Raw genomic sequence first — 18,674 nt, forward strand, 5'->3', positions numbered from 1 at the left:
AATAGAAGGAATAGAGCATCACACATTGATTAGATAGATAAAAACATGTCAGTCACATATATATGAAGTACAGTGACAGCGTTGCTTACTGTACTTTTCATTTAGTGTAAAGGGTTTATTTAAAAAAATAATAGTGTTTTCATGCACCGTCTCTTTAAAAAAGCCGGCCGGCAATTCAGCAGCGGTACCCGACAATTTACAACAGAAAGAATAGAGGATCACACATAGATTAGATAGATAGAAACATGTCAGTCACATATATAAGAAGTACAGTGATAGTGTTGATTACTGTACTTGTCATTTAGTGTTAAAATAAAGGATTTATTTAAAAAAAAATTGGCATGGGGTTCCCCGTAATTTTAGTCTCTAGCGAAGGTTAAGCAGATGGCTGGGGCAGATGTTTGAAGCCTGGGAAGGGGGTAATACCCACGGAGCTTCCCAAGCTACTAATATCAGACCCCAGCTGAATACCTAGCCTTTACTAGCTATTAAAATGGGGGACCCCCCCAAAAAATGACGTGGGGTCCCTCCTATTTTAATAGCTAGCAAAGGCTAGGCAGACAGCTGGGGGCTGATATTAATAGCTCAGGAAGGGTGCCAAGAATATTGGCCCCCTCCCTGGCTAGAAACACCAGCTGTCAGCCGCCCCAGAAATGGCGCATCCATAGGATGCGCCAATTCTGGCACTTAGCCTTGCTCTTCCCACTGCCCTGTAGCGGTGGCAGTGGGGTAATAGGGCTGGGATTGATGTCAGCTTATAATGCCAGCTGACATCAAGCCCAGGTTAGTAATGAAGAGGCGTCTATAAGACACCCCCATTACTAACCCCATAGTCAAAGTTAAAAGAAAACACAAACACCCAGAATAAAGTCCTTTAATTGAAATAAAGACACAATTCTTTATTGTTCTAAATTAAACCATACTTACCATCACGCCCATTCCAGCTGAAGCCAACGATCTCCTGCAATAAAAGTAAAATAATAAAGCAACATCATCCTTACCTTTCCATGGTTCCCACGACAGCTTCAGCTCTGCTACATCGAGATGACAGGCTGGATCGCAGCAGAAAGCTGCCATCCCGCTTGCCATGCTGCAGACACTGAGAAGCGCAGGCATGCTTGCGCTCCTCAGTGTCTCGCTGTGACGGCATCCAGATAAGCCGAGTTCATGTCCAATAAACTCGGCTCACCTCATGCACGTCACTGACAGCGTGGGAAAATTCTCCTGCACTCAGCGCTTCAGCGTGAGAATTCTCCCACGCTGTCAGTGACGTACATGAGGTGAGCTGAGTTCATTGTACATGACCTCGGCTCATCTTTATGACGTCACAGCCTGACACTGAGGAGCGCAAGCATGCCTGCGCTTCTCAGTGTCTGCGGGATGACAGGCTGGATGGCAGCGTTCTGCTGCGGTCCAGCCTGTCATCTTGATGTAGCAGAGCTGGAGCTGTCCTGGGAACCATCAAAAGGTAAGGATGAAGTTGGTTTATTATTTTACTTTTATTGCAGGAGATCGTTGGCTTCAGCTGGAATGGGCGTGATGGTAAGTATGGTTTAATTTAGAACAATAAAGAATTGTGTGTTTATTTCAATTAAAGGACTTTATTCTGGGTGTTTGTGTTTTTTTTTTAACTTTGACTATGGGGTTAGTAATGGGGGTGTCTTATAGACGCCTCTCCATTACTAACCTGGGCTTGATGTCAGCTGGCATTATAAGCTGACATCAACCCCAGCCCTATTACCCCACTGCCACCGCTACAGGGCAGTGGGAAGAGCGAGGGTAAGTGCCAGAATTGGCGCATCCTATGGATGCGCCATTTCTGGGGCGGCTGACTGCTGGTGTTTCTAGCCTGGGAGGGGGACAATATTCATGGCACACTTCCTGGGCTATTAATATCAGCCCCCAGCTGTCTGTTTAGCCTTTGCTAGCTATTAAAATAGGGGGGACCCCAAGTCATTTTTTTTTTGGGGTCCCCCATTTTAATAGCTAGTAAAGGATAGGTATTCAGCTGGGGGCTGATATTAGTAGCCTGGGAAGCTCCGTGGGTATTACCCCCTTCCCAGGCTTCAAACATCTGCCCCAGCCGTCTGTTTAACCTCCGCTAGAGACTAAAATTACGGGGAACCTCACGCCAATTTTTTTTTAAATAAATCCTTTATTTTAACACTAAATGACAAGTACAGTAATCAACACTATCACTGTACTTCTTATATATGTGACTGACATGTTTCTATGTATCTAATCTATGTGTGATGCTCTATCTTTCTGTTCTAAATTGTCGGGTACCACTGCTGAATTGCCGGCCGGCTTTCTTAAAGAGACGGTGCATGAAAACACTATTATTTTTTTAAATAAATCCTTTACACTAAATGACAAGTACAGTAAGCAACACTGTCCCTGTACTTCTTATATATGTGGCTGACATGTTTCTATCTATCTAATCTATGTGTGAAGCTCTATTCTTTCTGTTCTAAATTGTCGTGTACCGGTGTATGCCGCTGATGAATTGCCAGCTTTTCATGTTTCACTGTGAGCACTGTTCCCATCGATTTGGGCAACCACCTCCCCCAATACATTCTACATTATTGTTAGTTGTTTTCCTTCATGTAGAATTAACCTACAAGGAAAGAACGGGTTTATTTTCATTCCGATATTTGTGTCCCATTGACTTGCATTGGTTTCCGGTATCGGAATCGGCGATATCCGATACTTTTTGAGTATCGGCCCGATCCAATCCGATCCGATATTTCCTGATATCGGAAGGTATCGCTCAACACTACTCATCACTAATACTAAATATATATAGTTCTATTGTGCTTTACTACTTTTATATGTATGTCACCATATTTTGAGGTCATCATCTTATGTTTTTCCATCAGCAGAGTAGTGTACAGGCTACATTTTTGATACATCATTTTATATTTTCATTTGCACCATTTTGGGTAACAAACCATTTTTTCATCACTTTTTATCCACTTTTTTTGGAGTGATGATGAAGGCAAAAAAGCAATTGTATCAATGTTTATAACACAACATAACTTCACAGAAGATTCATGGGCTGAACCTTTCCCGTTTTTCTAACATTTAATTGCTACAAATTCTATTGACTGCAGCATCTAAAGGGTTAGGTTGCCAGAATGAGAGTTATTTGTGGTCATATTAGCTATGGCAGGAGCAATTCTGGGTAATGTTGGCAGTGCGAGGCCAAGATGTGCACATTATTCTCCCAGCGGTGGGCTTCATGAAAATGGTGCTGGAGGTGGACCATGCACAGAATGAGATCTTGTCTCGTCATTGAGATGAAATCTGAATCTGTGCATGCACCAACACGACTCCATTTTCCAGAAGCGCACTGCCTATTGATCAATGTGTGGATCTGGGACTCAGCTTCAGCCTCGTACCGCCGACATTTTCCTAAAGCCCAATGACTGGAGATCAATGGTTCCTGCCTTGCACTGCCAGGACATCCCCTCATTCCAGCCCAGGGCTCACAGCATTGGCTCATCCTTGCTGCCACCGGCGTTTTGCAATGGCGACTCTGCTTCCTGACCCAGATCCACTGCTTCCGCCCCCCAGTAACCTGTATTCGGACTATAAGACTCACTCCCATTTTCCTCCCACATTTGAGGGAAAAAATGCATCTTATAGTCCAAAAAATACAGTATACTAAACTTAACTAAAAAGTAAAAGATACAGATGTCATTATGTTTGAAGGATTCAACTACATAGAGATTCTTTGGTTTCCACTATTGTTTTGCACAGACAAGAATGAATCATTGGGAATAATATAGGAAATATTTACCTCTAACATCTAGTTTCACTGTTCTTGAATTTTGTTTATCGTATGCATTTGTTTTTTTATCTTCTGCGATCCCCGGATAATATTCATTTTTATCTTCTCTCGTCACTTGGTTAATCCGCAGGGTGCAGCTGTTATCTCCCGATACTAGTGAGGTCCGATCTACGTATTCCTTCTTTGCTGAAGATGGTTTCTTGGTGTTTAGGATCTGCGGATCAAAACCAATAATGGACAAGTACCATACAGGGCTGGACGCTCCTGAGCTCCTGGCAGGATGATAAGTACAAGGAATCTCCACACAGGAACCAATCAGAGCAGTAATCTTAGAAGGGAACGTCCACCGCTGACATACAGAACCAAGATAGAAGCCTGGAAACAATGAGCAGAACATGAGGCCGGAGTCACAAGGTTTCTTTCTCTCTGGTTATATTTAAGTATTGAGATAATTTTACCTTGAAAGATGATAGCAAGAAACATCTGCTTTACATCAGCCATTCTATAAGAAACTCCAGATTTAATAATAGACAAATCTCCTGCTGTACCTGAAAAGTTAAAACTAAAAAAATAAATAAATAAAAAACACTAAAGAAATGAAAGAAAGCGTATAACACTGAAATATAACCACTACAGCTGCCATCACATCTTCCTGGTGAGATATAACAATTCTGCCAATTCTCTACTACAGTATCCTTGTCCTCACTGATTGTTTATTTGCAAAATTTGCTACTCACCTCCCTGAGGTCCTGCTTTGCTGTTGAGTTCTCCTTTAGGGTACTTTTAATCTTTATTAGTGATGAGCGAGTATGTTCTGTTAACCCTTTCGGCGAGCATGCTCGGATGCTCGCCGAGTATCTTCAGCGCGCTCGGGTGTTATGTTTCAGTCACTCTGTGCTCATGATTTGCGACTGTTTGACAGCTTTAATACATGTGAGGAATGCCTAAGAAACAGGCATTCCTTACATGTATTAAATCTGTTAAACACGCTGAAGATACTCGGCGAGTACCCGAGCATGGTCTTAAATCTCGAGTAACGAACATGCTTGCTCATCACTAATCTTTATGTGTAGAGACTTCCATGACATGTTATAATATTTTTTTAATATCTTTAGTAGAAATGAGTGATCACTAAAGTGCTTCGGTGCTCATTGCTCAAACCGAGCAATTCCTAATATTGTAATGCTCATTACGTGTAACAAATATAATGGGAGTTAATGGGAGCATTTTTCCAGCAGACCCTAGAAAGGGTTCTGGGGGGGGTGAAAATGTTCCAATGGATGAGAAAAGTGGTGAATGGAAGGAGAACAACATGGGTAAGACCCCTGGAAGCATCTCTGACTCCCAGATCGCTGCTGAGAACAATGGTGTGACACTTTTACTCCACTTTAAGGACTGACAATAAAACATTGAAATTCGACGAGAAAATGCATTTTAGAGGAATAAAAATGTTAAAAATTATTTCTTCCTGTATAATGACTTGTATATCAGGCCAAATTTAAAAAGGATTTTAAAAAAATTTAAATTTAAGTAAATAAAAATTGTTTTTTTTATTAAAAAATAGGAAATTTCAGTTTGATTTATGAAGGAAGCAAGAACTGCAAAAAAATAGGGACTCAGAGGGACTCAGATATACCCTGTATTAGACATAAAGGAGGGCTTCATACACATTCTGTTCAAATTGTCATGTAGCAGTACTCCTAGACTCATAAAGGCTATGCACTTTTGAGGGTTATATACCAAGGAAATGTACTCCAGACTATGGAATAGTCTATGGGTGAGCACTATAATACCGATAAAGTTTTGAACAAGTTTTTTGAGGGTTATATACCACCGAAATGTACTCCAGATCATATAATAGTCTATGTATGAGCAATATCATAACGATAAAGTTTTGACCAAGTTTTTTGAGGCTTATACTCCAGATCAGAGAATAGTGTATGGGTGAGCAGAGGCATATGTCGGTGGAAGGGAAGGCAGGCATGTGCCCTGGGTGCAGAAAGCAGGGGGGCACTTTCTGGCCGCCTAATGCGGCGGTCCGAGGTGTCCCCCCCAGTGGATGCATTCTGCCGCCCCCGGGCCGGAATTCGGCCATTCTCTGAATGGGCTGTCAAGCTGACACTTCACTCAGAGAAGCTGCTGCGTGCTGGCTCCCAGCATTCAGCTGAACTTGTGTCTTTCAGATGTGAGTACAATTGAAGCTCTGACGTTAGCTTACAGCGACGTCAGCAGCGTGATCAGGTCATGTTATCACGCTGCTGACATCACTCGTCGGCGCCCAGAAGACAAAGAGCAGAGCCTCGGTGGTAAGTGCTCCTGTAGCTATGGAGCTGAAGACACCAAAGATTCATCATGGATGTGGCGGGGTTATTCAGTGTGGAGGGGGATTTATTCAGTGGGGGGGTTATTCAATATGGAAGGGGGACTTATTCAGTGGGGGAGTTATTCAGTGTGGAAGGGGATTTATTCATTTATTCAGTGGGGGTATTTAGTGTCGAGGGGGGATTTATTCAGTGTGGAGGGGGGATTTATTCAGTGTGGAGGGGGAATTTATTCAGTAACTGGGTGATTTATTCAGTGTGGAGAGGGAATTTATTTAGTGAGGGGGTTATTCAATATGGAAGGGGGATTTATTCAGTGAGGGGATTTATTCAGTGGAGGGGTTATTCAGTATGGAAGGGGGATTTATTCAGCGGGGGGTTATTCAGTGTGGAGGGGGGATTTATTCAGTGGGGGGGTTATTCAGTGTGGAGGGGGGATTTATTCAGTATGGAGGGGGAATTTATTCTGTGTGGAAGGGGATTTATTCAGTGGGGGTTTGTGCAGTTTGGAAGGGGGGATTTATACAGTAGGGGTTTATTCAGTGTGGAAGGTGAGATTTATTCTATGTGGTTGGGGGAGATTTATTCTGTGTGGAGGGGGTAGATTTAAGTGTTTGCCACATGTTTTTTTTTTGCCTTCCTCTGGATCAACATGTTAGGCTATGGGTTGAACTAGATGGACTTAGTCTTCCTTCAACCTTAAAAACTATGTTACTATGTTACTATGTATGTAATGTGGTAAATGACTATTCTAGCTGCAAACATCTTGTTTTTATTGCAATATCTACATAGGTGTATAGAGGCCCATTTCCAGCAACCAGCACTCCAGTGTTTTAATGGTACATTTTGTTTGCTAACTGTGTAAGAAGGCTAATGGATGTTTAGAAAACCCTAGAAAACCCTTGCACAAGTATGTTAGCCCAGCTGAAAACGGTTTGGCTGATTTGAGAAGCTATAAAATTGACCTTCCAAGGCGTGGCCTGCAGCCTAATGTAAGAGACACAAGATTTGTGTGCTCCTGTGCTGTATACCAAGCAACTGGGGAAATTGCCTTTTTGAAGGCAAAAGTACCCTATCAAAGCTACTTGACCGATCTAGGAAACCTCAGGGATCATTTTGATCCACTTCTGAACTATCTTGGAGAGATATTCATAACAAAACAGCTCCTATGAAGCTCAAGCCTGCTGCTGGACAAGACCCACAGACGCCATTATTGGCTGCAACATCTCCCTGTCTCCCTCTCTTCTCCTAACAAGAGAGGCAGAAAAGAACTTCTTACAAACACAGGACTCCGAAGCTTATCCAGGTGAGCCCACTGTACATTCTCTGGTTTCCAACCAGTAACATTAGTGCATGCATCAATAAATCATTGTGACAAAGCACAGCAGGAGATCAGACTGAAGTGGAGGATCAGTGCCATCTGTTATTTATCTTCCCCTTATGGGAGAAGACCATGCTGACCTGAAGGAGAATTTCTGCTATCTCCTTCTGATATATTCCTTGTTCCCCCGCCATTGAGGAACTACTTTCTGGCTCTAGAAACACTTTACCAGAAGTGCTGGCGGAGGGATCTACAGCCACAAAGAGGTCCTGCAGCTAGCTGACGTCTGCACTGGTGATGTCAGCAAAGGTCTCTATGCAACAGCTCCTGCAGCAACTTCCATAGAAAACAGACCTGCGAGTCTGCACCATACACAAGCCACACAGAGCAGGATCTCAGCCAGTGATGAGTAGAGATGAGCGTTGTTCTACTCGAACTGTTCGCCAATCTCAAATTCGAGCTGTTTTGGGCGGTGATCGAGCCGGTCGGCGAACACGAACAATTTGAGAAAAATTCGGCTGTTCGAGGTTATGTTCGATAACTGTTCGTGCACCAAAATCATAACTGGATTTTTTCTCAGTAATGATGAAAATTAATGTTAATACGCAGTTTGAGTGTACAGCGGCACAAAAACAGCAGGTGCTTCAACGGATATCAAGTGCTCCTTTATGTGCACTCTCCTCCACCTCAACTTCAACATCACAAATACTCCAGTCCTCAGAGGTGTCACCCCAATTGCACTTGCTTCCTCCCTGCTCCCAAGTCTCCAGCTGCCCGTCTGAATATGGGGTAGAACAGATGGTTGAGTCTGCAGAGCTGTTTACTCATAATATAGCCTGGGAATCAGAGGTCGGCTCCAGAGCTTCTGTGAATCCAGACGAGGAAATGATCTGCACTGATGCCCAGAATCTTTATGAGTCGGATCCAGGACCAGACGCATGAAGGTTCTGAGCATAATGTAGACCCTCGTTCCCAAACTGTAACTCCTGTTGGTGGAGACAATGAGGAAGATGATGATGAGACTCAAATACCTGATTGGAGCGACAACTTTAGTTTTTTGTCAGGGCAGGAACAGGTTGGCTCTGAGGACGACGGGTGTGATAACTAGAGATGAGCGTTGTTCTACTCGAACTGTTCGCCAATCTCAAATTCGAGCTGTTTTGGGCGGTTTTCGAGCCGTTCGGCGAACACGAACAATTTGATAAAAATTCGGCTGTTCGAGGTTATGTTCGATAACTGTTCGTGCACCAAAATCATAACTGGATTTTTTCTCAGTAATGATGAAAATTAATGTTAATACGCAGTTTGAGTGTACAGCGGGGTGGGGGGAGGGGCAGGGAATGGATCTCTGCAGGAACAATGAAGATCTCCATTTTTTTTTCTCTTCCCCGCATTTGCAGTGGGGAGGTGCAATCTGTCAGCCTATCAGCAGCGCACACACGGAGCGAAGTGCTTTTTTTCACACAAGCAAGGGCATGTGTCATTAGCAGTGTATGTCACATGTCCTTGCCCTATAAGACCAAGCCATTTTCCCCGTCGCCACCATTTTCTCACTGCTGCAGCTGCGTGTTAGACGGCACCGCTGTTGCTGTGTGCGCTATACCTTGTTAATTTCAAGCCAATTTTCGCACAAATATACAGATAGCTTGGGAGTAGGGAATAGTTGTGATTGCAGTCCTTTTAAGGACTAGGTTACAGCATTTCCTACGACTTTTATCAGGGAGGTCTGTGCTCTTAAATAGATAGGTTGTGGGAGTAAAGACTAATTGTAATTGGAGTCCTTTTCAGGACTAGGTTACATCAGTTTCTATCAGTTTTTGCCAGGCAGGTCTGTGCCAGTGCTGTGCAAGTTTTTTTCACAGCATTTGGCTGAATCTAACAAAGCTAATCCTTTTTGGCCTATTGCAGAGTGTGTTAGTCAGTGGAGTAGCCTATCTGTGCTGCAAGATATACCACCTGTGTATAGAATACCAATTTTTTTACTGCACCTAGTGAAGTAAAATCTTTTGGGCATAGCATCATTCTATTAGTCCATCTATACTGACCTCCATCAGGGTGCAAATTCAATATAATTTTTTTCTGCATCTAGCTCTGAAAAAATATTTCAGCTTCTAGCAGTGTGCGGGACATGTTCTATTAGTCCATCTATACTAACCTCCATCAGGTTGCAAAATCAATATAATTTTTATCTGCATCTAACCCAGCCAATACTTTTGGCCTAATACCACAGTTTGGCCACTCAGCTCTGCTCGGTTCCCATCCATTGTTTTTTTGCGCAAACAACTCCAGAGTTGTGAATTAGTTAACCACCAAAATGAGTGTAAAATGGCCTGCTGCTGGTGGAATGGGGAAAAGGCATGTTGGGAAGGGGAAAAAAGGTTGTGTCCGTGGGGTAGGTGTTAAAGCAACAGTAACATCTGCAGAAGAAAGACCATCTTCCAGCCAAACTAAAATGTCTACTTCTTTTAGCGGACAATGTGATAAGATCCCTTTCTTACGGCCACGCCAATCGCTACAAATTCCAGATGAGGCACAAAAACAGCAGGTGCTTCAACGGATATCAAGTGCTCCTTTATGTGCACTCTCCTCCACCTCAACTTCAACATCACAAATACTCCAGTCCTCAGAGGTGTCACCCCAATTGCACTTGCTTCCTCCCTGCTCCCAAGTCTCCAGCTGCCCGTCTGAATATGGGGTAGAACAGATGGTTGAGTCTGCAGAGCTGTTTACTCATAATATAGCCTGGGAATCAGAGGTCGGCTCCAGAGCTTCTGTGAATCCAGACGAGGAAATGATCTGCACTGATGCCCAGAATCTTTATGAGTCGGATCCAGGACCAGACGCATGAAGGTTCTGAGCATAATGTAGACCCTCGTTCCCAAACTGTAACTCCTGTTGGTGGAGACAATGAGGAAGATGATGATGAGACTCAAATACCTGATTGGAGCGACAACTTTAGTTTTTTGTCAGGGCAGGAACAGGTTGGCTCTGAGGACGACGGGTGTGATAACTAGAGATGAGCGTTGTTCTACTCGAACTGTTCGCCAATCTCAAATTCGAGCTGTTTTGGGCGGTTTTCGAGCCGTTCGGCGAACACGAACAATTTGATAAAAATTCGGCTGTTCGAGGTTATGTTCGATAACTGTTCGTGCACCAAAATCATAACTGGATTTTTTCTCAGTAATGATGAAAATTAATGTTAATACGCAGTTTGAGTGTACAGCGGGGTGGGGGGAGGGGCAGGGAATGGATCTCTGCAGGAACAATGAAGATCTCCATTTTTTTTTCTCTTCCCCGCATTTGCAGTGGGGAGGTGCAATCTGTCAGCCTATCAGCAGCGCACACACGGAGCGAAGTGCTTTTTTTCACACAAGCAAGGGCATGTGTCATTAGCAGTGTATGTCACATGTCCTTGCCCTATAAGACCAAGCCATTTTCCCCGTCGCCACCATTTTCTCACTGCTGCAGCTGCGTGTTAGACGGCACCGCTGTTGCTGTGTGCGCTATACCTTGTTAATTTCAAGCCAATTTTCGCACAAATATACAGATAGCTTGGGAGTAGGGAATAGTTGTGATTGCAGTCCTTTTAAGGACTAGGTTACAGCATTTCCTACGACTTTTATCAGGGAGGTCTGTGCTCTTAAATAGATAGGTTGTGGGAGTAAAGACTAATTGTAATTGGAGTCCTTTTCAGGACTAGGTTACATCAGTTTCTATCAGTTTTTGCCAGGCAGGTCTGTGCCAGTGCTGTGCAAGTTTTTTTCACAGCATTTGGCTGAATCTAACAAAGCTAATCCTTTTTGGCCTATTGCAGAGTGTGTTAGTCAGTGGAGTAGCCTATCTGTGCTGCAAGATATACCACCTGTGTATAGAATACCAATTTTTTTACTGCACCTAGTGAAGTAAAATCTTTTGGGCATAGCATCATTCTATTAGTCCATCTATACTGACCTCCATCAGGTTGCAAATTAAAACTAATTTTTATCTGCATCTACAGTACCTCTGAAAAAATATTTGGGCTTCTAGCTGTGTGTGGGACTTGTTGTATTAGTCCATCTATACTGACCTCCATCAGGTTGCAAACTGAATATATTTTTTCCTGCATCTACCTCTGAAAAAATATTTGGGCTTCTAGCTGTGTGTGGGTCTTGTTCTATTAATCCATCTATACTGACCTCCATCAGGTTGCAAACTGAATATAATTTTTTTCTGCATCTAGCTCTGAAAAAATATTTGGCCTTCTAGCAGTGTGTCGGACTTTCTCTATTAGTCCATCTATACTGACCTCCATCAGGTTGCAAATTAAAAATAATTTGTATCTGCATCTACAGTACCTCTGAAAAAATATTTGGGCTTCTAGCTGTGTGTGGGACTTGTTGTATTAGTCCATCTATACTGACCTCCATCAGGTTGCAAACTGAATATATTTTTTTCTGCATCTACCTCTGAAAAAATATTTGGGCTTCTAGCTGTGTGTGGGACTTGTTGTATTAGTCCATCTATACTGACCTCCATCAGGTTGCAAATTAAAAATAATTTGTATCTGCATCTACAGTACCTCTGAAAAAATATTTGGGCTTCTAGCTGTGTGTGGGACTTGTGGTATTAGTCCATCTATACTGACCTCCATCAGGTTGCAAACTGAATATATTTTTTTTCTGCATCTACCTCTGAAAAAATATTTGGGCTTCTAGCTGTGTGTGGGACTTGTTGTATTAGTCCATCTATACTGACCTCCATCAGGTTGCAAATTAAAAATAATTTGTATCTGCATCTACAGTACCTCTGAAAAAATATTTGGGCTTCTAGCTGTGTGTGGGACTTGTTGTATTAGTCCATCTATACTGACCTCCATCAGGTTGCAAATTAAAAATAATTTGTATCTGCATCTACAGTACCTCTGAAAAAATATTTGGGCTTCTAGCTGTGTGTGGGACTTGTTGTATTAGTCCATCTATACTGACCTCCATCAGGTTGCAAACTGAATATATTTTTTTCTGCATCTACCTCTGAAAAAATATTTGGGCTTCTAGCTGTGTGTGGGACTTGTTGTATTAGTCCATCTATACTGACCTCCATCAGGTTGCAAATTAAAAATAATTTGTATCTGCATCTACAGTACCTCTGAAAAAATATTTGGGCTTCTAGCTGTGTGTGGGACTTGTTGTATTAGTCCATCTATACTGACCTCCATCAGGTTGCAAATTAAAAATAATTTTTATCTGCATCTACAGTACCTCTGAAAAAATATTTGGGCTTCTAGCTGTGTGTGGGACTTGTTGTATTAGTCCATCTATACTGACCTCCATCAGGTTGCAAACTGAATATATTTTTTTCTGCATCTACCTCTGAAAAAATATTTGGGCTTCTAGCTGTGTGTGGGTCTTGTTCTATTAATCCATCAATACTGACCTCCATCAGGTTGCAAACTGAATATAATTTTTTTCTGCATCTAGCTCTGAAAAAATATTTGGCCTTCTAGCAGTGTGTCGGACTTTCTCTATTAGTCCATCTATACTGACCTCCATCAGGTTGCAAATTAAAAATAATTTGTATCTGCATCTACAGTACCTCTGAAAAAATATTTGGGCTTCTAGCTGTGTGTGGGACTTGTTGTATTAGTCCATCTATACTGACCTCCATCAGGTTGCAAACTGAATATATTTTTTTCTGCATCTACCTCTGAAAAAATATTTGGGCTTCTAGCTGTGTGTGGGACTTGTTGTATTAGTCCATCTATACTGACCTCCATCAGGTTGCAAATTAAAAATAATTTGTATCTGCATCTACAGTACCTCTGAAAAAATATTTGGGCTTCTAGCTGTGTGTGGGACTTGTTGTATTAGTCCATCTATACTGACCTCCATCAGGTTGCAAACTGAATATATTTTTTTCTGCATCTACCTCTGAAAAAATATTTGGCTTCTAGCTGTGTGTGGGACTTGTTGTATTAGTCCATCTATACTGACCTCCATCAGGTTGCAAATTAAAAATAATTTGTATCTGCATCTACCTCTGAAAAAATATTTGGGCTTCTAGCTGTGTGTGGGACTTGTTGTATTAGTCCATCTATACTGACCTCCATCAGGTTGCAAACTGAATATATTTTTTTCTGCATCTACCTCTGAAAAAATATTTGGGCTTCTAGCTGTGTGTGGGACTTGTTGTATTAGTCCATCTATACTGACCTCCATCAGGTTGCAAATAGAGATGAGCGTTGTTCTACTCGAACTGTTCGCCAATCTCAAATTCGAGCTGTTTTGGGCGGTGTTCGAGCCGTTCGGCGAACACGAACAATTTGAGAAAAATTCGGCTGTTCGAGGTTATGTTCGATAACTGTTCGTGCACCAAAATCATAACTGGATTTTTTCTCAGTAATGATGAAAATTAATGTTAATACGCAGTTTGAGTGTACAGCGGGGTGGGGGGAGGGGCAGGGGATGGATCTCTGCAGGAACAATGAAGATCTCCATTTTTTTTTCTCTTTCCCGCATTTACAGTGGGGAGGTGCAATCTGTCAGCCTATCAGCAGCTCACACACGGAGCGAAGTGCTTTTTTTCACACAAGCAAGGGCATGTGTCATTGGCAGTGTATGTCACATGTCCTTGCCCTATAAGACCAAGCCATTTTCCCCGTCGCCACCATTTTCTCACTGCTGCAGCTGCGTGTTAGACGGCACCGCTGTTGCTGTGTGCGCTATACCTTGTTAATTTCAAGCCAATTTTCGCACAAATATACAGATAGCTTGGGAGTAGGGAATAGTTGTGATTGCAGTCCTTTTAAGGACTAGGTTACAGCATTTCCTACGACTTTTATCAGGGAGGTCTGTGCTCTTAAATAGATCGGTTGTGGGAGTAAAGACTAATTGTAATTGCAGTCCTTTTCAGGACTAGGTTACATGAGTTCCTATCAGTTTTTGCCAGGCAGGTCTGTGCCAGTGCTGTGCAAGTTTTTTTCACAGCATTTGGCTGAATCTAGCAAAGCTAATCCTTTTTGGCCTATTGCAGAGTGTGTTAGTCAGTGGAGTAGCCTATCTGTGTTGCAAGATATACCACCTGTGTATAGAATACCAATTTTTTTACTGCACCTAGTGAAGTAAAATCTTTTGGGCATAGCATCATTCTATTAGTCCATCTATACTGACCTCCATCAGGTTGCAAATTAAAACTAATTTTTATCTGCATCTACAGTACCTCTGAAAAAATATTTGGGCTTCTAGCAGTGTGTGGGACTTGTTCTATTAGTCCATCTATACTGACCTCCATCAGGTTGCAAACTGAATATATTTTTTTCTGCATCTACCTCTGAAAAAATATTGGGATTCTAGCTGTGTGTGGGTCTTGTTCTATTAATCCATCTATACTGACCTCCATCAGGTTGCAAACTGAATATAATTTTTTTCTGCATCTAGCTCTGAAAAAATATTTGGCCTTCTAGTAGTGTGTCGGACTTTCTCTATTAGTCCATCTATACTGACCTCCATCAGGTTGCAAATTAAAACTAATTTTTATCTGCATCTACAGTACCTCTGAAAAAATATTTGGGCTTCTAGCTGTGTGTGGGACTTGTTGTATTAGTCCATCTATACTGACCTCCATCAGGTTGCAAACTGAATATATTTTTTTCTGCATCTACCTCTGAAAAAATATTTGGCCTTCTAGTAGTGTGTCGGACTTTCTCTATTAGTCCATCTATACTGACCTCCATCAGGTTGCAAATTAAAACTAATTTTTATCTGCATCTACAGTACCTCTGAAAAAATATTTGGGCTTCTAGCAGTGTGTGGGACTTGTTCTATTAGTCCATCTATACTGACCTCCATCAGGTTGCAAACTGAATATAGTTTTTTCTGCATCTACCTCTGAAAAAATATTGGGCTTCTAGCTGTCTGTGGGTCTTGTTCTATTAATCCATCTATACTGACCTCCATCAGGTTGCAAACTGAATATATTTTTTTCTGCATCTACCTCTGAAAAAATATTTGGCCTTCTAGTAGTGTGTCGGACTTTCTCTATTAGTCCATCTATACTGACCTCCATCAGGTTGCAAACTGAATATAATTTTTTTCTGCATCTAGCTCTGAAAAAATATTTGGCCTTCTAGTAGTGTGTCGGACTTTCTCTATTAGTCCATCTATACTGACCTCCATCAGGTTGCAAATTAAAACTAATTTTTATCTGCATCTACAGTACCTCTGAAAAAATATTTGGGCTTCTAGCTGTGTGTGGGACTTGTTGTATTAGTCCATCTATACTGACCTCCATCAGGTTGCAAACTGAATATATTTTTTTCTGCATCTACCTCTGAAAAAATATTTGGCCTTCTAGTAGTGTGTCGGACTTTCTCTATTAGTCCATCTATACTGACCTCCATCAGGTTGCAAATTAAAAATAATTTTTATCTGCATCTACAGTACCTCTGAAAAAATATTTGGGCTTCTAGCTGTGTGCGGGACTTGTTGTATTAGTCCATCTATACTGACCTCCATCAGGTTGCAAACTGAATATATTTTTTTCTGCATCTACCTCTGCAAAAATATTTGGCCTTCTAGTAGTGTGTCGGACTTTCTCTATTAGTCCATCTATACTGACCTCCATCAGGTTGCAAATTAAAACTAATTTTTATCTGCATCTACAGTACCTCTGAAAAAATATTTGGGCTTCTAGCAGTGTGTGGGACTTGTTCTATTAGTCCATCTATACTGACCTCCATCAGGTTGCAAACTGAATATAGTTTTTTCTGCATCTACCTCTGAAAAAATATTGGGCTTCTAGCTGTCTGTGGGTCTTGTTCTATTAATCCATCTATACTGACCTCCATCAGGTTGCAAACTGAATATATTTTTTTCTGCATCTACCTCTGAAAAAATATTTGGCCTTCTAGTAGTGTGTCGGACTTTCTCTATTAGTCCATCTATACTGACCTCCATCAGGTTGCAAACTGAATATAATTTTTTTCTGCATCCAGCTCTGAAAAAATATTTGGCCTTCTAGTAGTGTGTCGGACTTTCTCTATTAGTCCATCTATACTGACCTCCATCAGGTTGCAAATTAAAACAAATTTTTATCTGCATCTACAGTACCTCTGAAAAAATATTTGGGCTTCTAGCTGTGTGTGGGACTTGTTGTATTAGTCCATCTATACTGACCTCCATCAGGTTGCAAACTGAATATATTTTTTTCTGCATCTACCTCTGAAAAAATATTTGGCCTTCTAGTAGTGTGTCGGACTTTCTCTATTAGTCCATCTATACTGACCTCCATCAGGTTGCAAATTAAAAATAATTTTTATCTGCATCTACAGTACCTCTGAAAAAATATTTGGGCTTCTAGCTGTGTGCGGGACTTGTTGTATTAGTCCATCTATACTGACCTCCATCAGGTTGCAAACTGAATATATTTTTTTATGCATCTACCTCTGAAAAAATATTTGGCCTTCTAGTAGTGTGTCGGACTTTCTCTATTAGTCCATCTATACTGACCTCCATCAGGTTGCAAATTAAAACTAATTTTTATCTGCATCTACAGTACCTCTGAAAAAATATTTGGGCTTCTAGCAGTGTGTGGGACTTGTTCTATTAGTCCATCTAAACTGACCTCCATCAGGTTGCAAACTGAATATATTTTTTTCTACATCTACCTCTGAAAAAATATTGGGCCTTCTAGTAGTGTGTCGGACTTTCTCTATTAGTCCATCTATACTGACCTCCATCAGGTTGCAAATTAAAACTAATTTTTATCTGCATCTACAGTACCTCTGAAAAAATATTTGGGCTTCTAGCAGTGTGTGGGACTTGTTCTATTAGTCCATCTATACTGACCTCCATCAGGTTGCAAACTGAATATATTTTTTTCTGCATCTACCTCTGAAAAAATATTGGGCTTCTAGCTGTGTGTGGGTCTTGTTCTATTAATCCATCTATACTGACCTCCATCAGGTTGCAAACTGAATATATTTTTTTCTGCATCTACCTCTGAAAAAATATTTGGCCTTCTAGTAGTGTGTCGGACTTTCTCTATTAGTCCATCTATACTGACCTCCATCAGGTTGCAAATTAAAACTAATTTTTATCTGCATCTACAGTACCTCTGAAAAAATATTTGGGCTTCTAGCAGTGTGTGGGACTTGTTCTATTAGTCCATCTATACTGACCTCCATCAGGTTGCAAACTGAATATAGTTTTTTCTGCATCTACCTCTGAAAAAATATTGGGCTTCTAGCTGTGTGTGGGTCTTGTTCTATTAATCCATCTATACTGACCTCCATCAGGTTGCAAACTGAATATATTTTTTTCTGCATCTACCTCTGAAAAAATATTTGGCCTTCTAGTAGTGTGTCGGACTTTCTCTATTAGTCCATCTATACTGACCTCCATCAGGTTGCAAATTAAAACTAATTTTTATCTGCATCTACAGTACCTCTGAAAAAATATTTGGGCTTCTAGCAGTGTGTGGGACTTGTTCTATTAGTCCATCTATACTGACCTCCATCAGGTTGCAAACTGAATATATTTTTTTCTGCATCTACCTCTGAAAAAATATTGGGCTTCTAGCTGTGTGTGGGTCTTGTTCTATTAATCCATCTATACTGACCTCCATCAGGTTGCAAACTGAATATATTTTTTTCTACATCTACCTCTGAAAAAATATTTGGCCTTCAAGTAGTGTGTCGGACTTTCTCTATTAGTGCATCTATACTGACCTCCATCAGGTTGCAAATTAAAACTAATTTTTATCTGCATTTACAGTACCTCTGAAAAAATATTTGGGCTTCTAGCAGTGTGTGGGACTTGTTCTATTAGTCCATCTATACTGACCTCCATCAGGTTGCAAACTGAATATAGTTTTTTCTGCATCTACCTCTGAAAAAATATTGGGCTTCTAGCTGTGTGTGGGTCTTGTTCTATTAATCCATCTATACTGACCTCCATCAGGTTGCAAACTGAATATATTTTTTTCTGCATCTACCTCTGAAAAAATATTTGGCCTTCTAGTAGTGTGTCGGACTTTCTCTATTAGTCCATCTATACTGACCTCCATCAGGTTGAAAATTCAAAATAATTTTTATCTGCATCTAACCCAGCCAATAGTTTTGGCCTAATACCACAGTTTGGCCACTCAGCTCTGCTCGGTTACCATCCATTGTTTTTTTTGTGCAAACAACTCCAGAGTTGTGAATTAGTTAACCACCAAAATGAGTGGAAAAAGGCCTGCTGCTGGTGGAAAGGGGAATAGGCGT

The 18,674-nt window shown here is 41.2% G+C and overlaps 1 protein-coding gene across 1 annotated transcript in view; it reads right to left on the reverse strand.

Moving 5' to 3' along the window:
* Window positions 1-18,674, reverse strand: part of LOC141171988 (B-cell receptor CD22-like) — a 197,402-nt gene that overhangs the window by 144,623 nt on the left and 34,105 nt on the right. Inside the window, exons 2-3 of the mRNA XM_073655742.1 lie at window positions 4,252-4,341; window positions 3,803-4,168 (exon numbers count right to left, since the gene is read on the reverse strand). Coding sequence (XP_073511843.1) covers window positions 3,803-4,168; window positions 4,252-4,294 — 409 coding nt within the window. The 5' untranslated portion in view covers window positions 4,295-4,341. The remainder of the gene's footprint in view (window positions 1-3,802; window positions 4,169-4,251; window positions 4,342-18,674) is intronic.

Source organism: Phyllobates terribilis, unplaced genomic scaffold (genome assembly GCF_046119375.1).
Source record: "Phyllobates terribilis strain yellow unplaced genomic scaffold, ASM4611937v1 Scaffold_12__6_contigs__length_324123572, whole genome shotgun sequence".
Taxonomy (NCBI): Eukaryota; Metazoa; Chordata; class Amphibia; order Anura; family Dendrobatidae; genus Phyllobates; species Phyllobates terribilis.